This window comes from Nycticebus coucang, chromosome 8 (genome assembly GCF_027406575.1).
Source record: "Nycticebus coucang isolate mNycCou1 chromosome 8, mNycCou1.pri, whole genome shotgun sequence".
NCBI classification, from domain to species: Eukaryota; Metazoa; Chordata; class Mammalia; order Primates; family Lorisidae; genus Nycticebus; species Nycticebus coucang.
Window position 1 is genome coordinate 116,842,161 of NC_069787.1, and position 25,494 is coordinate 116,867,654.

A 25,494-nucleotide genomic window follows, 5' to 3' on the forward strand; every position below is an offset into this window, starting at 1 on the left:
TAGAAGTCATCAAAAAATACAGTAATGTTTCAGGATATAAAATCAATGTCCACAAGTCAGTAGCCTTTGTGTACACCAATAACAGTCAAGATGAGAAGCTAATTAAGGACACAACTCCCTTCACCATAGTCTCAAAGAAAATGAAGTACCTAGGAATATACCTAACGAAGGAGGTGAAGGACCTCTATAAAGAAAACTATGAAATCCTCAGAAAGGAAATATCAGAGGATATTAACAAATGGAAGAACATACCATGCTCATGGACGGGAAGAATCAACATTGTTAAAATGTCTATACTTCCCAAAGCAATCTACCTATTCAATGCCATTCCTATCAAAATACCAACATCGTACTTTCAAGATTTGGAAAAATATGATTCTGCGTTTTGTATGGAACCGGAAAAAGCCCTGTATAGCTAAGGCAGTTCTCTGTAACAAAAATAAAGCTGGGGGCATCAGCATACCAGATTTTAGTCTGTACTACAAAGCCATAGTGCTCAAGACAGCATGGTACTGGCACAAAAACAGAGACATAGACACTTGGAATCGAATTGAAAACCAAGAAATGAAACTAACATTCTACAACCACCTAATCTTTGATAAACCAAACAAGAACATACCTTGGGGGAAAGACTCCCTATTCAATAAATGGTGTTGGGAGAACTGGATGTCTACATGTAAAAGACTGAAACTGGACCCACACCTTTCCCCACTCACAAAAATTGATTCAAGATGGATAAAGGACTTAAACTTAAGGCATGAAACAATAAAAATCCTTGAAGAAAGCATAGGAAAAACACTGGAAGATATTGACCTGGGGAAAGACTTCATGAAGAAGACTGCCATGGCAATTGCAACAACAACAAAAATAAACAAATGGGACTTCATTAAACTGAAAAGCTTCTGTACAGCTAAGGAGACAATAACCAAAGCAAAGAGACAACCTACACAATGGGAAAGGATATTTGCATATTTTCAATCAGACAAAAGTTTGATAACTAGGATCTATAGAGAACTCAAATTAATCCACATGAAAAAAGCCAACAATCCCTTATATCAATGGGCAAGAGACATGAATAGAACTTTCTCTAAAGACGACAGATGAATGACTAACAAACACATGGAAAAATGTTCATCATCTCTATATATTAGAGAAGTGCAAATCAAAACAACCCTGAGATATCATCTAACCCCAGTGAGAATGGCCCACATCACAAAATCTCAAAACTGCCGATGCTGGCGTGGATGAGGAGAGAAGGGAACACTTTTACACTGCTGGTGGGACTGCAAACTAGTACAACCTTTCTGGAAGGAAGTATGGAGAAACCTCAAAGCACTCAACCTAGACCTCCCATTCGATCCTGCAATCCCATTACTGGGCATCTACCCAGAAGGAAAAAAATCCTTTTATCATAAGGACACTTTTACTAGACTGTTTATTGCAGCTCAATTTACAATCGCCAAAATGTGGAAACAGCCTAAATGCCCACCAACCCAGGAATGGATTAACAAGCTGTGGTATATGTATACCATGGAATACTATTCAGCCATTAAAAAAAATGGAGACTTTACATCCTTTGTATTAACCTGGATGGACGTGGAAGACATTATTCTTAGTAAAGCATCACAAGAATGGAGAAGCATGAATCCTATGTACTCAATTTTGATATGAGGACAATTAATGACAGTTATGGTTATGGGGGGGGAAACAGAAAGAGGGAAGGAGGGATGGGGGTTGGGCCATGGTGTGTTTCACACTTTATGGGGGCAAGACATGATTGCAAGAGGGACTTTACCTAACAATTGCAATCAGTGTAACCTGGCTTATTCTACCCTCAATGAATCCTCAACAATAAAAAAAAAAAATGTTTGTTAAAAAAATAAAATAAAATAAATAAAATAAAATAAAATTGTGTTATGGTAAAACAAGAAAAACAAGCAGTATAAGGATTGGAAGTAAAGCAACCAGATTTTTTATTTGCTAATTTTTTTTAAATGGGTTCCAAATTACTAATATATTCTAACTCTTGTGATGATTTTTGGTTTTTCTGTCTGAGACCAATGTCATTATATTGGGTTACATTAATTTGTTTTGTAGTTTTAAAAAATCTTTGTATTCCTGGAATAAATCCTGCCTGATTATGATGTGTAGATTTTGTCTTTACATTTTTGGATTATTAAATTTTCTAATATAAAGTAATTTTATAGTTGGAACAGATACAAAAATCTTAGAATATTAGCAACCTGAATATCCATATAAGAGAAAACTTTAGTTTTATGAGGCCAGAATAATCTTGACATTAAAACTAGGCAGTCCTGGCCAGGTTTGGTGGCTCATGCCTATAATCCCAGCACTCTGGGAGGCTGAGCTTATAAATTGAGCTCACGTGTTCAAGACCAGCCTGAGCAAGAGACCCCAGCTCTAAAAAAAAAAAAAAATAGCCAAGTCTGGTGGGCGCTTGTAGTTTCAGCTGCTAGGGAGGCTGAGGCAAGTGAATCGCTTGAGCCCAGGAGTTTGAGGTTGCTGTGAGCTATGACTTTGCAGTACTCTACCCAGGGCAACAAAGTGAAACTCTGTCTCAAAAAATAAAAAAGAAAGAAAGAAAGAAAAGAAACAAAACAAAAAACTAGGCAATCCCATGACCAATGAGCACTCTTGGTAGGAATGTAAAATGGAGCAGCTACTACAGACAGCAGTATGGCAATTCTTCAAAGATTGAAACATAGAATTATCATATGATCTAGCACTTCTACCTTCAGGTATATACCAAAATAAATTCAAAGCAAAGACATGAACAGGTATTTGTACAACAGTGGTCATTAGTAGCATTATTCATAATAGCCACAGATGGAAGCAACTCAAATGAGCATTGACAGATGAATGGATAAATAAACTGTGGTATTTATATACTACAAAACAGCACTATAAAGGAAGGAAATTCTGACATATGCTACAACATGAAACTTGAAGGCATTATGCTGACTGAAATAAGCTAGTCACAAAGGAAAATACTGATTCCACTTAGAACAATATTGTGAGTCACATTTTATTGTAATTTAAAATTTTCTGGTGGCCAGATTTTTAAAAAGATAAAAAGAAACTAGTGAGATTAATTTTAATACTATATTTGTTAACCCAATAAGTCAAAAATGGACTTCAATATTTAATTAAGATAATTATAAATGATAGTTTTACATTCTTTTCATATTAAATCTTTGTCATCTGTTCTGTGTTTTGTACTTACAGTGCATCTCCATTCAGACTAACTATATTTACGTCACATGTACCCGAGGGCTACCATGTTGAATAGCATAAGTTTATAGTCTCCTAATTTTTTTGTCTGCTTCAACTATAAGTTGCTGAACTCGTGAATTTGTATATTTCTCCCATAAATTTGTTATTTTTGAGGTGAAGTGTCCTTTTTATCATTGTGTAATTCTCTCTCCTAATATTGCTTTTTGCTTTAAATTATATTTTACTTGATATGTCAGTTTTTGTTTGTTTAGTATTTTCATGGTGTATCTTTTCTTTTTTTTTTATTGTTGGGGATTCATTGAGGGTACAATAAGCCAGGTTACACTGATTGCAATTATTAGGTAAAGTCCCTCTTGCAATCATGTCTTGCCCCCATAAAGTGTGACACACACCAAGGCCCCACCCCCCCTCCCTCCGTCCCTCTTTCTGCTCCCCCCTTCATGGTGTATCTTTAACTCGCTCTTTTATTTTTTGTTTTTATTTTGTCATCTATGTCATTATTCAGTTTTAATCTTCTTCCTTATAAATATTATATGGTTTGAATTTTTTCTTATACAGTATGATATACTCCTTTAAAACACTGGTGAATTTAATTCCTTTCCATTTATTGTGGTCACATATATTTAGTTTAGTTTTTTTTGTTAACTTTTTATTATGTTTTTTTTTCCAATGTAAATTTGGATTATTTGACTTTTACTTTCTCCCTCTATCTCCTATTGATTTGAAAGCTTATGTTACATTTTTGGGTTTTTTTTTTAGTGGTTACTATTAAACTTAAAAAATTTATTGAGATTTGATTGACATATAACTTATACATATCAAAATTATATACTTTGATAAGTTTTGATATAGGTATAACCACCACAATCAAGATAGTGGAATACTGATACCCCCCAAATATTCCTTTTTATTTTATTTTATTTTATTTTATTTTTTTATTATTGGGGATTCATTGAGGGTACAATAAGCCAGTTACACTGATTACAATTGTTAGGTAAAGTCCCTCTTACAATCATGTCTTGCCCCCATAAAGTGTGACACACACCAAGGCCCCACCCCCCTCCCTCCGTCCCTCTTTCTGCTTCCCCCCCCATAACCTTAATTGTCATTAATTGTTCTCATATCAAAATTGAGTACGTAGGATTCATGCTTCTCCATTCTTGTGATGCTTTACTAAGCATAATGTCTTCCACTTCCATCCAGGTTAATACGAAGGATGTAAAGTCTCCATTTTTTTTAATGGCTGAATAGTATTCCATGGTATACATATACCACAGCTTGTTAATCCATTCCTGGGTTGGTGGGCATTTAGGCTGTTTCCACATTTTGGCGATTGTAAATTGAGCTGCAATAAACAGTCTAGTACAAGTGTCCTTATGATAAAAGGATTTTTTTCCTTCTGGGTAGATGCCCAGTAATGGGATTGCAGGATCAAATGGGAGGTCTAGGTTGAGTGCTTTGAGGTTTCTCCATACTTCCTTCCAGAAAGGTTGTACTAGTTTGCAGTCCCACCAGCAGTGTAAAAGTGTTCCCTTCTCTCCTCATCCACGCCAGCATCTGCAGTTTTGAGATTTTGTGATATGGGCCATTCTCACTGGGGTTAGATGATATCTCAGGGTTGTTTTGATTTGCATTTCTCTAATATATAGAGATGATGAACATTTTTTCATGTGTTTGTTAGCCATTCGCCTGTCATCTTTAGAGAAAGTTCTATTCATGTCTCTTGCCCATTGATATATGGGATTGCTGGCTTTTTACATGTGGATTAATTTGAGTTCTCCATAGATCCTAGTTATCAAGCTTTTGTCTGATTGAAAATATGCAAATATCCTTTCCCATTGTGTAGGTTGTCTCTTTGCTTTGATTATTGTCTCCTTAGCTGTACAGAAGCTTTTCAGTTTAATGAAGTCCCATTTGTTTATTTTTGTTTTTGTTGCAATTGCCATGGCAGTCTTCTTCATGAAGTCTTTCCCCAGGCCAATATCTTCCAGTGTTTTTCCTATGCTTTCTTGCAGGATTTTTATTGTTTCATGCCTTAAATTTTAGTCCTTTATCCATCTTGAATCAATTTTTGTGAGTGGGGAAAGGTGTGGGTCCAGTTTCAGTCTTTTACATGTAGACATCCAGTTCTCCCAACACCATTTATTGAATAGGGAGTCTTTCCCCCAAGGTATGTTCTTGTTTGGTTTATCAAAGATTAGGTGGTTGTAAGATGTTAGTTTCATTTCTTGGTTTTCAATTCGATTCCAAGTGTCTATGTCTCTGTTTTTGTGCCAGTACCATGCTGTCGTGAGCACTATGGCTTTGTAGTATAGACTAAAATCTGGTATGCTGATGCCCCCGGCTTTATTCTTGTTACTAAGAACTGCCTTAGCTATACGGGGTTTTTTACGGTTCCAAACAAAATGGAAATCATTTTTTCCAAATCTTGAAAGTACGATGTTGGTATTTTGATAGGAATGGCATTGAATAGGTAGATTGCTTTGGGAAGTAGAGACATTTTAACAATGTTGATTCTTCCCGTCCATGAGCATGGTATGTTCTTCCATTTGTTAATATCCTCTGCTATGTCTTTTCTGAGGATTTCATAGTTTTCTTTATAGAGGTCCTTCACCTCCTTCGTTAGGTATATTCCTAGGTATTTCATTTTCTTTGAGACTATGATGAAGAGAGTTGTGTCCTTAATTAGCTTCTCATCTTGACTGTTATTGGTGTATACAAAGGCTACTGAGTTGTGGACATTGATTTTATATCCAGAAACATTACTGTATTTTTTGATGACTTCTAGGAGTCTTGTGGTCGAGTCTTTGGGGTTCTCTAAGTATAAGATCTGTCGTCAGCAAAGAGGGAGAGTTTGACCTCCTCTGCTCCCATTTGGTTTCCCTTTATTTCCTTGTCTTGCCTAATTGTATTGGCTAGAACTTCCAGCACCATGTTGAATAGTAAAGGTGACAGAGGACAACCTTGTCTGGTTCCAGTTCTAAGAGGAAAAGCTTTGAGTATTACTACATTCAGTAAAATATTGGCTGTGGGTTTGTCATAGATAGCTTCAATCAGTTTTAGAAATGTGCCACCTATGCCTATACTCTTCAGTGTTCTAATTAGAAAAGGATGCTGGATTTTATCAAATGCTTTTTCTGCATCTATTGAGAGGATCATGTGATCTTTATTTTTGCCTCCGTTAATATGGTGGATAGCGTTTATGAACTTGCATATGTTAAACCAGCCTTGTATCCCTGGGATGAAGCCTACTTGATCATGATGAATGACTTTTTTGATGATAAGCTGCAATCTGTTCGCTAGGATTTTGTTGAAAATTTTGCAGACAGCAAATGGATGGCTTGTGTTTTTTCATCCAGTCAACCAATCTATATCTCTTCAGTGGAGAATTCAAGCCATTAACATTTATTGAGATAATTGATAAGTGTGGTAGTATTCTATTCATCTTATTTTGTGAGAGTCCATTGCTTAGTTTTATCTTTTGCATCAGTGTGGAGGTTTGGTTCTGTGCTTTAATTTCTGAGTTCTTACTTTGCTGCTGATCCATTGTGGTGGTCAGTGTGCAGAACAGGTTGAAGTATTTCCTGTAGAGCTGGTCTTGTTGTGGCGAATTTCCTCAATGTTTGTATATCCGTAAATGATTTGATTTCTCCGTCAATTTTGAAGCTTAGCTTAGCAGGGTACAGAATTCTGGGCTGGAAATTGTTCTGTTTAAGTAGATTAAAGGTAGATGACCATTGTCTTCTTGCTTGAAAAGTTTCATTAGAGAAGTCTGCGGTCACTGTGATGGATTTGCCCCTGTAGGTCAACTGGCGCTTACTCCTGGCAGGTTGTAGAATCTTTTCTTTTGTCTTGACTTTGGACAGGTTCATCACAATGTGTCTTGGAGAAGCTCGGTTAAAGTTGAGGCGACCTGGGTTCCGATAGCCCTCTGAAAGCAGTGTGTCAGAATCTTAGGTGATATTTGGGAAATTTTCTTTTATAATATTCTCTAGTATGGCTTCCATTCCTCTGGGGCATTCTTCCTCCCCTTCTGGAATTGCTATAACTCGTATGTTGGAACGCTTCATAAAGTCCCGTAATTCTGACAGTGAACGTTCTGCTTTGTCTCTCTTCTTTTCTGCCTCTTTTACTATCTGAGTATCTCAATAACTTTGTCTTCTACCTCTGAAATTCTTTCTTCTGCATGGTCTGACCTGTTGCTGATACTTGCCATTGCATCTTTAAGTTCCCTGATTGACTGTTTCATTTCCTTCAGCTCTGCTATATCCTTTTTATATTCTTCATATCGTTCATCTCTGATTTGATTCTGTTTTTGGATTTCCTTTTGGTTATTTTCCACTTTGTTAGCAGTTTCCTTCATTGTTTCCATCATTTCTTTCCTTGTTTTCAACATGTGTATTCTAAATTCCCTTTCTGTCATTCCTAACATTTCTGTATAGGTGGAATCCTCTGCCGTAGCTACCTCATGGTCCCTTGGCGGGGTTGTTCTGGACTGGTTCTTCATGTTGCCTGGAGTTTTCTGCTGATTCTTCCTCATGGGTGATTTCTTTTATCTGTTTCCTTCCCCTAATTTTCCTTTCACTTCCTCTTGCTCTTTAAGTTCTCGTACCTGTGGAAGTTGCGGGCGGGTTTAGACGGATTGAACACACGCGGCTACTTGCTGGTTTTCCACTGTTTTAATCCTCCTCTTGGGGTTCAGAAGTCTCTCGCTGACTCCCTGTATCCTCTCAGGGGTGATGATAGGCAGATTCCACCAGCCAGAGATGACTGGAGTCCTATATCCCCAGACTCACGGTGCCCAGATCTCACGTTTCCAAATTTTTAATAGATTTTGAATCCACTGAGTTTTCAGTATTCTCCATGGATACGTTTATTAACTTAAAGAAGTTTTCACTCTAAAGAGGAGGAGTAATTATACAGATGTCCTTGCTTATCCAGGAGGTGTATATTCCAAAATCCCCAGTGGATGCCCGGGACTGCAGGCAGTGCTGAATGTGAACTCTGTATACACTGTGTCTATCCTGCACACCCTCCGCTCGGCAGGCAGCCGCTTTCCTCGCTCCGCGCCAGCTCAGCTTCCTTGGCCCGTGGCTCGGGGGAAAAGCTCCGGAGCCGGCCGGATTTTGTTGAAAATTTTTGCATCTATATTCATGAGTGAGATTGGTCTGAAATTCTCCTTTTTGTTTGGGTCTTTTCCTGGTTTTGGTATCAGGGTGATGTTTGCTTCATAGAATGTGTTGGAGAAGATTCCTTCTTCCTCAATTTTTTGGAATAATTTCTGCGGTACAGGAATAAGCTCTTCCTTGAAGTTTTGATAGAATTCTGGTGTGAAGCCATCTGGACCAGGGCATTTTTTGGTTGGAAGATTTTTTATTGTTTCTTTGATCTCGGTGCTTAAAATTGGTCTGTTCAGGAGCTCTATTTCTTCCTGGCTGAGTCTAGGGAGAGGGTGTGATTCCAAATATTGATCCATTTCCTTCACATTGTCAAATTTCTGGGCATAGAGTTTCTGGTAGTATTCAGAGATGATCTCTTATATCTCTGTGGGATCAGTTGTTATTTCCCCTTTATCATTTCTGATTGAGGTTACTAGAGATTTTACTTTTCTATTCCTCATTAGTCTGGCCAATGGTTTATCTATTTTATTTATTTTTTCAAAAAACCAACTCCTTGTTTCATTAATTTTCTGAATGATTCTTTTGTTTTCAATTTCATTGATCTCTGATTTGATTTTGGATATTTCTTTTCTTCTACTGAGTTTAGATTGTTCTTTTAGATTGTTCTTCTTTTTCCAATTCCATAAGATCTCTTGTGAGATTGTTGATGTGCTCTCTTTCTGTTTTTCGAATGTAGGCATCTAAAGCGATGAATTTTCCTCTCAAAACTGCTTTTGCAGTATCCCACAGGTTTTGGTAGCTTGTGTCTTCATTGTTGTTATGCTCAAGGAAGTTAATGATTTCCTGTTTTATTTCTTCCTTCACCCATCTGTTATTCAACAGAAGATTGTTTAATTTCCATGTCTTTGGGTGGGGTCGAGCATTTTTGTTAGAGTTGAGTTCCACCTTTAGTGCCTTATGGTCTGAGAAGATACAAGGTAAAATTTCAATTCTTTTGATTCTGTTGATATTTGTTTTGTGTCCCAGGATATGATCAATTTTGGAGAATGTTCCATGGGGTGATGAGAAGAATGTATATTCTTTATCTTTGGGGTGGAGTGTTCTATATGCGTCTGTCAAGCACAGTTGTTGTAGGGTCTCATTTAAATCTCTTATATCTTTGTTTAATTTCTGTTTAGAGGATCTGTCCAGCTCTGTAAGAGGAGTGTTAAATCCCCTGTTATTATGGTATTATCAGATATCATATTGCTCAGACTGAGTAAAGTCTGTTTCAAGAATCTGGGAGCATTTAAATTGGGTGCATAAATATTTAGAATTGAAATGTCTTCTTGTTGTAGTTTTCCCTTGACCAATATAAAGTGACCATCTTTGCCTTTTTTGACTTTAGTTGCTTTAAATCCACATGTATCTGAAAATAAGATTGAACTCTTCTTTTCTTCTGAATGCCATTTGCCTGAAAAATTGTCTTCCAACCCTTGACTCGGAGCTTTAATTTGTTTTTTGAAGCCAGGTGTGTTTCTTGCAGACAGCAAATGGATGGCTTGTGTTTTTTAATCCAGTCAACCAATCTATGTCTCTTCAGTGGGGAATTCAAGCCATTAACATTTATTGAGATAATTGATAAGTGTGGTAGTATTCTATTCATCTTATTTGGTGAGAGTCTATTGCTTAGTTTTATCTTTTGCATCAGTGTGGAGGTTAGGTTCTGTCCTTTAATTTCTGAGTTCTTACTTTGCTGCTGTTCCATTGTGGTGGTCAGTGCAGAACAGGTTGAAGTATTTCCTGTATAGCTATATACAGGATACAGCTGGTCTTGTTGTGGCGAATTTCCTCAATGTTTGTATATCCGTAAATGATTTGATTTCTCTGTCAATTTTGAAGCTTAGCTTAGCAGGGTACAGAATTCTGGGCTGGAAATTGTTCTGTTTAAGTAGATTAAAGGTAGATGACCATTGTCTTCTTGCTTGAAAAGTTTCATTAGAGAAGTCTGCGGTCACTGTGATGGATTCGCCCCTGTAGGTCAACTGGCGCTTACTCCTGGCAGGTTGTAGAATCTTTTCTTTTTTCTTGACTTTGGACAGGTTCATCCCAATGTGTCTTGGAGAAGCTCCGTTAGAGTTGAGGCGACCTGGGGTCCGATATCCCTCTGAAGCAGTGTGTCAGAATCTTTGGTGATATTTGGGAAATTTTCTTTTATGATATTCTCTAGTATGGCTTCCATTCCTCTGGGGCATTCTTCTTCCCCTTCTGGAATTCCTACAACTCGTATGTTGGAATGCTTCATAAAGTCCCGTAATTCTGACAGTGAACGTTCTGCTTTGTCTCTCTTCTTTTCTGCCTCTTTTACTATCTGAGTTATCTCAAGAACTTTGTCTTCTACCTCTGAAATTCTTTCTTCTGCATGGTCTAACCTGTTGCTGATACTTTCCATTGCATCTTTAAGTTCCCTGATTGACTGTTTCATTTCCTTCAGCTCTGCTATATCCTTTTTATATTCTTCATATCGTTCATCTCTGATTTGATTCTGTTTTTGGATTTCCTTTTGGTTATTTTCCACTTTATTAGCAGTTTCCTTCATTGTTTCCATCATTTCTTTCCTTGTTTTCAACATGTGTATTCTAAATTCCTTTTCTGTCATTCCTAAGATTTGTTTATAGGTGGAATCATGTGCAGTAGCTACCTCATTATCTCTTGGCGGGGTTGTTCTGGACTGGTTCTTCATGTTGCCTGGAGTTTTCTGCTGATTCTTCCTCATGAGTGATTTCTTTTATCTGTTTCCTTGCCCTAATTTTCCTTTCACTTCCTTTTGCTCTTAAATTCTCGTGCCTGTGGAGAAGGATGAGAAGGTTGAAGAGCAAAAAAGGGATGAAAGAAAGGAGGACCGATTGATAAGAAAAACAAGGAAAAATAGAGAAAGGCGAGGGGGTGGGTAAAAGGAATATTGACAAAAAGAAGAGAGGCACAGAAAGAGGGAGACAGAGCAATATAGGTGTACAGTAGGGTACTTTGACACAACGTTAAAAAAACCCCACCTTCTGGGGGTGCCCAGTTGGGTGTTTCCCTTGAGGTCAGTAGCTCTTTGCTAACCTGATCAGACACAGTACCCCACCTCTACCAAGTAGAGAGGAAAGACAAAAATGCTATAAATCAGACCAAAACAAGCAAACAGAAAACTTTACGGGATAAAATTGGGTGGAAGACCAAATAATAGCGGTAGAAACACTAGCAAGAATGAAATTCTAATTATTGAAATAGGCAGCAATGGGAAATTATAATTAAACTAGAAAAATTGAGAAAGAAAAAGGATCTGTATTGAAAAGGTTGAACTGAAAAAACAAAACAACATCAACAACATCAAAATAAAGAAAAGAAACAACCAAAGCAAAAAAAAAAACAAAAACAAAAACACACAACCAAAACAAAGCAGTATGTATATGTTATTCAATATTGTCTGGGCAACACGTGGTCTTCTGGGGTATGAGATGTTAATCACAGTTCTGATACGACTGGTGGCTGCTGATTTCTCAAACCCCAGCAGGTAGACACCCTAAATCTCTCTTCAGCCCACTTCAAAGGCACTTTGAACTTGTGCACTTGCTGAGCAGAAGCTTTCCCAGGAATGTGCTTGTCTCTGGAATCACTGCTGAAGTGGTTATCCACTAACCCAGTGTGCCAAAACTGGTCTCACTCTGCCCCTGAGGGTTAGGGCTGCAAGGCGGCTCAGACCCCACCCTTAGGCTACTTGGTTGTTGGGTTACCAGCTTCCACCCAATTCTAGCTCTGCGACCTTGAGGGTGGAGCTTGCTGGGGCAGATCGCTCACAATGGCTCCCTGTGACCCATAGCCAAACACTATTAGCTCCGTCTGGCTCAGCTGCTCAGACTGGGGCCCCAGGCAATGGCCAAAGTTCTCCGCACTCCCGCTCAGGCTTTCCCCAAGGCAGTTCAACTGAGTGCCAAGTCCAAAGACACCGGAACAGTTCACAGATAAGGTCTTTCTGGTTTGCAGTCTCGCTGCTAGTGAACTTATAGTTGCGGGCGGGTTTAGATGGATTGAAAACACGCAACCACGTGCCGGTTTTCCACTGTTTGGGTCCTCTTCTTGGGGTCCAAAAGTCTCTCGCTGACTCCCTGTATCCGTGCAGGGGTGATGATAGGCAGATCCCACCAGCCAGAGATGCCTGGAGTCATATTTCCCCAGACTCCCGGTGCCCAGATGCAAGGAAGCTGTTACTCGGCCGCCATGTTGCTCCGCCTCTCACCCCCAAATATTCCTAATGCTCTTTTGTATACCCTACCTCTCACCCCTTCCAATTTTTTTTCATGTCCTCCCTCCTCTATCATCAGGCAACCACAAATCTAATTTTGATCACTATAGACTACTTTGTATTTTCTACAACTTGATAGAAATGTAATCATAAATTATATACTTTTTTGTGTCTACCTTCTTTTTCTCAGCACAACTATTTTGAGATTCATACATATTAGTGAATGTATTGATTATTCATTCCTTTTTATTGCTGGGTAGTAGTCCAATGTGTGACTGTACCACAGTTTGTTTATCCATTAACCTGTTGATGGACATTTGGGTTGTTTCTAGTTTTAGGCTATTACAAATAAAGCTGACATATACAACTTGTGGCATGGAAATATATAATACTTTTATTTGTACTGAGGAGTGATTGGAATGATTGGGTCATAGGAAAAGTGTGTGTTTAAATTTATAATAAATTGGCAAACTCTTTTCTAAAGTGTTTGTACCCTTTTATTGTCCCACTGTAAGAGAATACTCACTTGAATGCTAACGCTTAGTGTAGTCAGTCTTTTAAATTTTAATTATTCTAACAGATGTGTAGTAGTTGTATTTACGATTTGAATTTTTGCTTTTCTGTTGACTACTGATGTTGAGCAGTGCTTATTTGCTTTCATATATCTTATGTGACGTATCTTCAAATACGTTGTTCATTTCTTTTCTTTTTTTTCCCTGTGGAGTACTTGTTTTCTTAATATTAAATTTTGAGATTTCTTTATATATTCAGGATACTAACCTATTACCATGTATGCAATTTGCAAATATATTCTCCTAGTCTGTGGCTTGTCTTTTATTTATTTATTTTTTTTTTTTGTAGAGACAGAGTCTCACTTTATGGCCCTCGGTAGAGTGCCGTGGCCTCACACAGCTCACAGCAACCTCCAACTCCTGGGCTTAAGCGATTCTCTTGCCTCAGCCTCCCAAGTAGCTGGGACTACAGGCGCCCGCCACAACGCCCGGCTATTTTTTGGTTGCAGTTAGGCCGGGGCCGGGTTTGAACCCGCCACCCTCGGTATATGGGGCCGGCGCCTTACCGACTGAGCCACAGGCGCCGCCCTTGTCTTTTATTTTTAAACAGTACCTTTTGAGGATAGAAATTCTTACCTTTGATGTAGTTGAATTTGTCCAATTTTTTTTTGGATTAGGCTTTTGGTATTTGGTTCTGGTCCTGTGACTTCCCTTTTATTCTTATAAGCACAGCAGTTTATAGTTTAAAATATTTTCTATATTTTATTTGGCATATATGAATATTTGTAGTGGAATTGTTATATTAATATCTTAGCTCTGCCGCTTGTACTTCTAGAACTAAAATTGCAGTAACTACTAAGTGTATGTTTGATAATTTTATTAGTGTAAGAATAATTTTTTTTTTACATTAGTGCAATCAAGGGGTACAATGTGCTGGTTTCATACAATCTGAAATATTCTCATCAAACTGTTCAACGTATCCTACCTACTTGGGAGGCTGAGGCAAGAGAATCACTTAATCCCAAGAATTTGAAGTTGCTGTGAGCTGTGATGCGACAGCACTCTACTGAGGGCAACATAATGAGACTCTGCTCAAAAAAAGAAAAGGAAAGAAAAGAGAAAAGGAAAAGAAAAAGAAAAGAAAACCAAGAAAGATGAGAAAGAATGTAAATATGAGAAGACGATTGATATGAAGGCTTGCTACCTGCCAGAATCAACTGGAAAACTACTGAGTATTTATTCTTTCATGTTAGCCCTGGAAGTAAGATACTAAGGAATGACATTAACACTGTATGCATTTATGTTATCCAATTGTAAAGCATTATTGTCGACCTACACAAGCTACTCTGGGACATTTATTCTTAGCTTGCTTCTTATTAAAATTAGAATTAATTACCACATTATCTATGCTTCCATGCCATTTTGTTTATTCCCCAAGTATTATCTCTCATGCTGTGTTGAAATTACTTCATTGTCCATGTCCTTCACTTTACTGTCATCTTCTAGAGGACAAGGACATCGTTTTCTTTATCTCCAAGTTGCCAAGTGTAGCCTGTGCTTTAGCCTTTGAGGAATTACAAAATAATTGCAGTAGACCCTCCAAAGTGATCATTCACTTTACATTGATCACCTCCTTAAATTTACCTGATTTTCACGGATCAGACATGCACCCATGTACATATCAGTACAGTAGGCCTAGTTCTTTATGTCAACCATTCCTGTATGTTAACCAATTTGACACAGTCTCTTGAGTGCAGCTTACAGAGGCTCTACTGTATTTGTTGAATTAAATGAATGGATTTTACAATGATCACACACACAGAATTCTCAATTATTTCTGCATATAAAATCTCCTATAAAATATAAATGATTCAGTTTACATATCCATCAATTACTTAATTCTATTGATTGTTACATTTGATTATCAAAATCAACTTCTTAATGCAAATTTATTATAAGAGACCTGGGTGGCAGAGAAGGGCAGTCATCATTAAAATACACATTTTACCACTCGGGAGGCTGGCTTGAACCCTCCTTACCACAGGAGGATGGCTTGAACCCAGGAGTTAGGGGTTGCTATGAGCTAGGATGATGCCACTGCACTCTAGGCTGGGCAACAGAGTGAGACTCGGTCTAAAAATAAGTTCCCATTTTATAGATGAAAACACTACACTTATGACACATAAAAACAACTTGTTAAAGGTCATACAGGTAGTAAGTATCAGAGCCAGATCTGGAATCTAGACTTTTGATTTTTCGCTCAGATAATTTCCTCTAAACAACTGTATGCCTTTTGGTAACAGTAGTCAATCTATAAGTTATCCTGGGAAGTTTTAACTCCGAGGCTGGTCTCCCCTGGTTATAACTTGGTTTCTTGACTATATATTTTTATACTGCACATTCTGCAGCTCTGTTTTCTTTCTTTTTTTTTCATTGTTAAATCATAGCTGTGTACATTAATGCAATCAAGGGGTACAATGTGCTGGTTTCATATACAATCTGAAATATTCTCATCCAATTGTTCAACGTAGCCTTCATGGCATTTTCTTAGTTATTGTATGATGACATTTGTATTTTGCCTTTAGTAAGTTTCGCCTGTACCCATTCTAAGATGCACCATGGTGTGGCCCCACCCATTACCCTCCCTCCACCCTAACCTCCCCCCTCCCTTCCCCTTCCTTGGCCCTTTCCTCATAGTCTTGTGCTATAGTTGGGTTATAGCCGTCATGTGAAAGCTATAATTTAGCTTCATAGTAGGGCTGAGTACGTTGGATACTTTTTCTTCCATTCCTGAGATACTTTGCTAAGAAGAATATGTTCCAGCTCCATCCATGTAAACATGAAAGAGTTAAGGCTGCATAATATTCCATGGTACACATGTACCACAATTTGCTAGTCCATTCGTGGGTTGATGGGCACTTGGGCTTCTTCCATGACTTAGCAATTGTGAATTGGGCTGCAATAAACATTCTGGTACAGGTGTCTTTGTTATATTGTGATTTTTGGTCTTCTGGGTATAAACCTAGTAAAGGAATTACAAGATCGAATGGCAGGTCTATTTTTACGTCTCTAAGTATTCTCCAAACATCCTTCCAGAAGGAACGTATTAGTGTGCATTCCCACCAGCAGTGTAGAAGTGTGCCCTTTCCTCCACATCCACGCCAACATCTCTGGTTTTGGGATTTTGTTATGTGGGCTACTCTTACTGGGGTTAGGTGATATCTCAAAGTAGTTTTGATTTGCATTTCTCTGATGATTAAGGATGATGAGCTTTTTTTTTTATGTGTTTGTAGATCGTGGGTCAGTCTTCTTTAGAGAAATTTCTCTTCAAGTCCCATGCCCACATTGAGATGGGATCACGTGTTCTTTTCTTGCTAATATGTTTGAGTTCTCTGTAGATTCTGGTTGTTAAACCTTTATCGGAGGTGTAATCTGCAAATATTTTCTCCCATTCTGAGGGCTGTCTGCTTGGTTTACTTACTATGTTCTTGGCTGTGCAGAAGCTTTTTCGTTTGATCAGGTCCCAGTAATGTATTTTTGATACTGCTTCAATTGTCTGGGGAGTCCTCCTCATAAAATATTCACCCAGACCGATTCCTTCAAGAGTTTTCCCTGTACTCTCTTCAAGTATTTTTATAGTTTCATGTCTTAAGTTTAAATCTTTTATCCAGTGAGAGTCTATCTTAGTTAATGGTGAAAGGTGTGGGTCCTGCTTCAGTCTTGTACAGATCTCCAGCCAGTTCACCTAGCACCATTTGTTAAATAGGGAATCTTTTCCCCACTGACTGTTTTTAATTGGCTTGTCAAAGATCAAATAACGGTAAGTAGCTGTATTCATCTCTTGGTTCTCTATTCTGTTCCAGACATCTGCTTCTCTGTTTTTGTGCCAGTACCATGCTGTTTTGATCACTATCGATTTATAGTATAGTCTCAGGTCTCGTAGCGTGATTCCTCCTGCTTTGTTTTTATTGCTGAGTAATGGTTTGGCTATTCGAGGTTTTTTCTGATTCCATATAAAACCGAGTATTATTTTTTGAACCTCTTTAAAGTATGACAATGGACCTTTAATAGGAATTGCATTAAAATTATATATTGCTTTGGATAGTACAGACATTTTAACAATGTTGGTTCTTCCCAGCCACGAGCATGGTATATTTTTCCATTTGTTAACATCTTCAGCTATTTCTTTTCTTAAAGTTTCATAGTTCTCTTTGTAGAGATCTTTCACATCCTTCGTTAGGTATACTCCCAAATATTTCATCTTCTTTGGCACTACTGAGAAAGGAATAGAGTCCTTGACTGTTTTTTCGGCATGGTTATTGTTGGTATATATAAAGGCTACAGATTTATGGGTGTTGATTTTGTAGCCTGAAACATTGCTGTATTCCTTGATCACTTCTAAAAGTTTTATAGTAGAATCCCTAGTGTTTTCCAGATATACGATCATATCATCTGCGAAGAGTGAAAGTTTGATCTCTTCTGACCCTATGTGGATACCCTTGATCACCTTTTCTTCCCTAATTGCAATGTCTAAAACTTCCATCACAATGTTAAAGAGCAATGGAGACAATGGGCAACCTTGTCTGGTTCCTGATCTAAGTGGAAATGATTTCAATTTAACTCCATTCAATATGATATTGGCTGTGGGTTTGCTGTAGATGGCCTCTATTAGTTTAAGAAATGTCCCTTCTATACCAATTTTCTTAAGTGTTCTGATCATGAAGGGATGCTGGATATTATCAAAAGCTTTTTCTGCGTCAATGGAGAGAATCATATGTTCTTTATTTTTTAGTTTGTTTATGTGCTGAATTACATTTATAGATTTATGTATATTGAACCAGCCTTTAGACCCTGTGATAAATCCCACTTGGTCATGGTGTATAATTTTTTTGATGTGTTGTTGGATTTTGTTTGTTAGGATCTTATTGAGTATTTTAGCATAAATATTCATTAGTGATATTGGTCTATAATTTTCTTTTCTTGTTGGGTCTTCCCTGGTATGGGGATGAAGGTGATGTTTGCTTTGTAGAATGTGTTAGGTAATATTCCTTCTTTTTCTATATTTTGGAAGAGGTTTAGTAATATAGGTACTAGTTCTTCTTTAAAGGTTTGGTAGAATTCTGACGTAAAGCCATCTGGTCCTGTACTTTTCTTTATAGGGAGATTTTGTATGGTTGATGCTATTTCAGAACTTGATATAGGCCTGTTCAACATTTCCAATTTGTTCTGGCTAAGTCTTGGTAGGTGGCGTACTTCCAGGTATTGGTTGATTTCTTTCAGATTTTCATATTTCTGAGATTAGAGTTTCTTATAGTATTCATTAAGGATTTTTTGAATTTCTGAGGGGTCTGTTGTTATTTCATCATTACCATTTCTGATTGATGAAATTAGGGATTTTACTCTTCTTTTCCTGGTTAGGTTGGCCAAAGGTTTATCTATTTTATTGATCTTTTCAAAAAACCAAGTTTTGGATTTATTGATCTGTTGTTCTTTTGTTTTCAATTTCATTTAATTCTGCTCTGATTTTGGTTATTTCTTTTCTTCTGGTGGGTTTTGGGTTGGAGTGTTCTTCCTTCTCCAGTTGCTTGAGATGACCCATTAAGTTATTAACTTCCTCTCTTTCCGTTTTCTTGAGGAAGGCTTGCATTGCTATAAATTTCCCTCTTAGGACTGCCTTTGCAGTATCCCAGAGGTTCTGATAACTCGTGTCTTCATTGTTGTTTTGTTCCAAAAATTTGGTGATTTCTTTCTTAATCTTGTAACCCATCTGTCTTTCAGCATATGGTTGTTTAGCATCCATGTTTTTGTATGGGCATGCAGATTCCTGTTGTTATTGAGTTCAACTTTTATTCCATGATGGTCTGAGAAGATGCAGGTAATAATTTCTATTTTTTAAAAATTGCTGAGGTTAGATTTGTGGCCCAGGATGTGGTCGATTTTGGAGTATGTTCCGTGGGCTGATGAGAAGAATGCGTATTCATTTTTGTTATGATGAAATGTTCTATAGATGTCTGTTAAGTCCAGATGTTGAATGGTTATGTTTAAATCTAAGATTTCTTTGCTTAGCTTCTTTTTGGAGGATCTATCCAGCACTGCCAAAGTGGTATTAAAATCTCCAACTACTATGGAACTGGAGGAAATCAAGTTTCTCCTGTCTGTTAGAGTTTCTCTTATAAATTGGGGTGCATTCTGGTTGGGTGCATAAATGTTAATAATTGAAATCTCATCGTATGGGGTATTACCTTTAACAAATATGATGTGTTCATTCTTAGGTTTAAAGCCTTTTGTGTCTGTGAATAGGATTGCAACGCCTGCTTTTTCTCTGCTTTCTATTTGCCTGTAGTATAGATAACCATCCCTTCACCTTGAGTCAATATTTGTCTTTTTATATAAGATGAGATTCTTGTATGCAGCAGATACCTGGCTTGAGTTTTTGTATCCAGTCAGCCAACCAGTCCCTCTTAAGAGAACAGCTTAAACCATTCACATTAATTGAGAATATTGATAAGCACTTTGAGAGTCCGGTGGACATTTTTAATCCTTTTGTGACTGTGGAAGTTGGAATTTGATCACAATTTTCTGTTTGGGTTTACTTTTGTGTTGGAGGGTTACACTGGTCTTTATGAAGGGTAGGTCTGAGAATTTCCTGGAGAGCTGGTTTAGTTATGGCAAATTTCTTCAACATGTGAATATCCTTAAAGTATTCAATTTCTCCATCATAAATGAAACTCAGTTTAGCTGGGTACAGGATCCTGGGTTTAAAGTTATTTTGTTTTAGGTGATGAAAAGTTGATGACCATCCTCTTCTAGCTTGAAAGGTTTCAGCAGAGAGATCTGCAGTTGTTCTAATATTCTTGCCCTTGTAGGTGATGGTTTTCTTTCTCTAACTGCTTTCAGAATTTTCTCCTTCATATTTACTTTAGTGAAATTGATTATGATGTATCTGGGGGATTTCTTATTTGGGTTAAGTCATGCTGGAGTTCTGAAACTGCTATCTGAATTTCAGAATCTCTTGGCATGTCTGGAAAGTTCTCCTTCATAATCTCATGGAGAAGAGACTCTGTACCTTATGAAGCCACTTTGTTGCTTTCCGGGATCCCTATAAGATGAATATTGGTTTTCTTCAAATTATCCCAGAGCTCTCAGAGAGTGATTTGTTTTTGCCCTCCATTTCTCTTCCTCTTTGAGAGTTTGGGAGCGTTCGAAAGCTTTGTCTTCAATGTCAGAAATCCTTTCTTTTGCTTGTTCCATTCTGTTACTGAGGGATTCTACTGTGTTTCTCAGATCTTTGAGAGATGCAACTTCTTGTCTCAATGTGTCAAAATGTTTGGTCATTTGGTCTTTGAATTCGTTGAATTCTTGAGATATCTTTTGAGTTACTACTTGGAATTCTAATTTGATCTTATTTGGCTATCTAGATTGTGAATTTGATTTCTGACATCTCAGCTATTTGTTTGTGCATGGGATCTTGTGCTGTGTGTGCCCCATTGATCCTTGGGGGTGTTGATCTACTCTGATTATTCATATTGCCAGAGTTTTTCTGTTGATTTTGCCTCATGATTGTTTTTCACCATTGCCTCTGGCCGTCCTCACAGTTGGGGAGGTGTCTCTCCAAGATTAGACTGCAGTGGGATCACTCCATTGTTGCTGGATCTTTGTAGGGAGTGACCCTGTGTAGTTCCTCTGGGGCTGCCCCAGCCAGGAATTCTGGTTGTGGAAGCAGCTCCAGAGTATGACACACCCGGATACAGCAACAGGGCAGGGGGTGGTGCACATGGTTCTGGGAGTGTCTGCTGCCTAGTGACTTTGGCACAGTGAGCCCAAGGCTCCAGCAGTCTCTGGCCAGGAGAAGAGGTCCCCGCAGAGGCAAGGAGGGTTCTGGAGGGCACATGGGTACCAGAGTCCTTGGTCAGACAAGCAGGCTGGTCTGGAGTCAGGGAGGGTACGGGAGGGAGGACACGGGGTGGTGCGGCTACCGCAGTTCCTAGTCAGGTGGCGCAGTTCTTACGGAGGTCCGGGTGGGCGCTGGTCGCTGTTGCGCACAGCTGTTATGGAGGTCGGGGCGGGATCCGATTTCAGTAGCAGTGTTCTGGGCGGGAGCCCATGGTGGTCTCCAAGCAGCTCTTATGGAGTTCCGGGCAGTGCAGCTCTTACCGAGGTCCGGTCTGGCGCTCTTTCAGCCTCTTTTATGGCAATATTCTCACCTCCCCCCAGCTTTGGTGCACATTCCCGTCATCCAGAAGGGCTTCTAGGAGGGAGAGATGCCTGAGCTGAGCCCTATGACAATGCTCCTCAGTCCTGGCTACACACTGCAGTCTCCTGGGATGTTTCACAAATGTAGATCAAGAATAATTTTAATATACAAGAATATCAACCATCCTGTTCTTTTTGACCTATTAAAGTCTTTGTAACTCATAGTCTATTGTTTGTATTTTTTTTTTTGTAGAGACAGAGTCTTACTTTATTGCCCTCGGTGGAATGCCATAGCGTCACACAGCTCACAGCAATCTCCAACTCCTGGGCTTAGGCGATTCTCTTGCCTCTGCCTCCTGAGTAGCTGGGACTACAGGCGTCCACCACATCACCCGCTATTTTTTTTTTGTTGTTGTTGTTGCAGTTTGGCCGGGGCTGGGCTTAAACCCACTACCCTTGGTATATGGAGCCGGCGTCCCACCCACTTAGCCACAGGCGCCATTTGTATTTTTAAAAGCAAACCTTTATGTATTATTTGTAATGTCTCTATCCGGAAGTTAAAGATAATTCAGGTCAATGAATAAAAAAGTCAAAGAATAGGGTGGTGCTTGTCACTCAGTGAGTAGGGCGCTAGCCCCATATACCGAGGGTGGCGGGTTCAAACCCAGCCCCGGCCAAACTGCAACAAAAAAATAGCCAGGCGTTGTGGCAGGAGCCTATAGTCTCAGCTACTTAGGAGGCTGAGGCAAGACAATCACCTAAGCCCAGGAGTTGGAGGTTACTATGAGCTGTGTGATGCCACGGCACTCTACTGAGGGTGATAAAGTGAGACTCTGTACAAAAATAAAAAATATACAATTTAGAGGATAATTTATGGGTTAACTAGTCACTAATGGAATTTAATCCCCTAATTTATAATATTGTGATTAGATTTTACAAAAATTGTATTGTTTTGGAGCAGGTATCCAGAAACTTAAAAGATTCATTATTTTAATGGCCATTTTCTATTTGCATGTTTAATATCTGACTCTTTTTTTCCTTCTTTTATTTTTAGATCACAAAATTTGTCCAGGACAGACATAGAGCTAGAAGAAACAGACTTCGTAAAGATCAACTTAAGAAACTGCCTATACATAAATTCAAAAAAGGTAAGTGATTTTTTTTCCCCTAAATGATCACACTTAGTTGTGCATATTTTATGGATATGTTGTTGTCCAGTAAGATTTTTTAACTGCTCAGACTATTTTTCCCATCAAGTCTTATTCTAAATGTTTAACAACCCCCCCCCCCCAAAAAAAAAAAAACCACCCAAATTAGTTCTAAGTAATGTCAGTGAATAAAATGTTTTTCTGTACTGGTTTTGTCTGCTCCCACTGACCTCCTTCCTACCCTCTTCTCCCCATATAACTAACTAAACACATAGGTAACTAATAGATATTAATATATTTTCATCTCATTTAATTTTCATACTTCTAGGAAATGGGTATTGTTATCATCCCTCCTTTATAGGTGAGGAAATAGAGTGTCAGAAATGCTAAGAATTTAATGTCACATACCCACTTTTGACAGAGCTGAGAAGTGTGGGACTATAGTCAATATAGTTTTCTCTCTCTATGCTTTAGTGAGCTGTTAGTATACGTATATACTTGTTAAATCCTCTGGTTATACTTCCCAGACTTTTCAATTTCATATACCTATAAAAATGTTCTGTTTTTTAGTTCAGCAAAGGAAGAGTATAGAGAATGGAGGGAGAAAATAGAGAAGAAGCCTTTAAAATATAGTTCTTTAAATTTTTATTTTTCAAGTAATAAAATGTTTTAACAACCTACCATTGGGCCAGGTGCAATGGCTCACACCTGAAATCCTAGTATTTTAGGAAGCTAAGGCAAGAAGATCACCTGAGGCCAGGAGTTCAAGATGAGCCTGAGCAACGTAGCACAACCCCATCTCTACAAAATAATTTAAAACTTAGCTGGTGTAGTGGCATATGCTGATAGTCCCACTAGTTGGGATACTGAGGCAGAGGAATAGAATTGTTTGAGCATAGGAGTTAAGCTGTGGTCATGCCACTGTACTCCAGTGCGGGCAACAGAGCAAGACCCTTTTTTAAAACAAACAAAAAATACAGTTACCATTACCATTAAAAGCAAAACATTTAACAACAAAACAGAAATAGGGAAAAGAACATCGTGTTAAAATAAATAGACAAGGATCTTTATAAAAATGCACTGTGCTGTCATGAGACAGTATGGATTAGTTAAAATTTATTCACAGATCAGAACTAGTTTGAAGACTAGTTTTAGGAATCACTTTTTTAGGCTTCATTTTGTGTGCTTATGAAAGGTTTTTAAAAAGTGGTGTTGATACTGTCCTGGATGAAAATGGGGATGCATAGTTTGTTTTCCTCTGAATAAGATGAGTAGCCATTGTAGGATTTTGAACAGAGGAGAGAGATAACATCTAATTAAATGTTAAAAGGATGCTTAAATGCTTCCATGTTAAGAATAGGCTATAGAGGGTCAAGGGTACAAGTGGAGAGATTAGATTGGAAGTTATTAAAGTAATCTATGCTATAAATGTGGCTTGGACTGGTACCCTGTTTCCCCGAAAATAAGATAGTGTCTTATTTTAAGGTGTGCTCCCAAAGATGCGCTAGGTCTTATTTTCAGGGGACGTCTTATTTTTCCTGTAAGTAGGTCTTGTTTTCGGAGGATGTCTTATTTTCGGGGAAACAGGGTAGCAGTGGAGGAAAGGAAGAAAACTTTACATTCTGGTTGTGTGTGGAAGATGAAGTGCACTTAGAATGGAAATGGGGAGAGAAATCAAGAATGACTCTAGATTTTTTGGTCTGAACAACAGGAGGGACGGACCTTCTATTTAAGGAACATCCTTAAGTGGAAGTAAGGATGGTTAATGTATGGTAGAGCAGGTTTGGGGGTAGAAACTGAGAGATTGGTTTTGGATATGTGGAATGTAGGATGTCTATTAGACATTATAAATAAATCTGGAGTTTAAGAGAGGAATCTGAACTGGAAGTATTGGCATAGTGATGTACTTATAAGCCTGGATGAAATTAACAAGAGCATGAAAGAATATCAAAGACACCAGAGCATTCCATTAAGCAGCAGAAGATAAGTCAATCAGAAGTGGCAGCAGAGGAGGCTGAGCAGAGTAATCAGTTAGATAGGAGAAAAACTGGAAGATTGTGGTTAATTAGAAACCAACTGATGCACATCTATCAAGGAGCAAGGAGTGATAATCTGTCCCCCTCCTGAAAGATAAGATGAGAAGTAAGAATTGACCATTAGAGGCTATTGATGATCCTGATGAGCAGTTTTGACTAGTTGTGGTAGGTTTAAGAAAGAATGGAAAGAGAAGCATTGGAGACAACTTTTGCAAGAAGTTTTACTACAAAGAGGAGCAAAGAAATGGGGTAGTAATTGTTGGGGGCAGTTGGGTCAAGAAATAACAGTGTGTGTTTGCTAAAGAAAACTAGTAATGTAGGTGACAGATGGGAGAGTTGCTGTAATAAAGTTCTTGAGAAAACAAAAGGAGATGGGATGTGTTGCACAAAAAAGTGGATTGGCTTCAGGTAATAACATAAAGAGTTGAGCTAAAGGAAAGTAGAATATGTGGGTGAGAGAAAAATCCTGGTAGATGGTTATTTATAGTGGTGAGTCTGTGGAAATGTTCTGTGCTTCCATTTCTCTCAGTGAGGCAGGAAACATAATCATCATCTGAGGGTGAGGGTGGGGGCAGGGTGTTCAGGTTTAAGAACTGAAGGTATAAAATATTATACTAGGGTAGTAGGAGGGAGAATGAACTGAGGAATATCATATGGTTGTTTAGAGGCCTGCACCTTCCTTCAAGGTTTATGGTTATGAACTAATCAGCGCAACTCTGTATCTTTCTTTAGCCATGTTTATCTGTATTATCTCTTCTTAAAAATATGAAATATAGCATATATACAGAAAAGTATGTAAGATAAATATTTCTGGAAGCATTTGGTTCAAGAAATAGAGTATTACTAATACCCCAGAAGCTATAGATAATAATCCTTTCCTTCCCTCTGGTGATAATCACTATTCTGGTTTATGATAATAATTTCATTGCCTTTCTTTGATGTTTTATCACCTGTGTATACATA

General features: G+C 38.2%; 1 protein-coding gene across 2 annotated transcripts in view; it reads left to right on the plus strand.

Moving 5' to 3' along the window:
* Positions 1 to 25,494, plus strand: part of RNF13 (ring finger protein 13) — a 182,015-nt gene that overhangs the window by 109,314 nt on the left and 47,207 nt on the right. For both annotated transcript variants that reach the window (XM_053599620.1, XM_053599621.1), the window contains one exon: positions 22,402 to 22,495. In XM_053599620.1, coding sequence (XP_053455595.1) covers positions 22,402 to 22,495 — 94 coding nt within the window. The remainder of the gene's footprint in view (positions 1 to 22,401; positions 22,496 to 25,494) is intronic.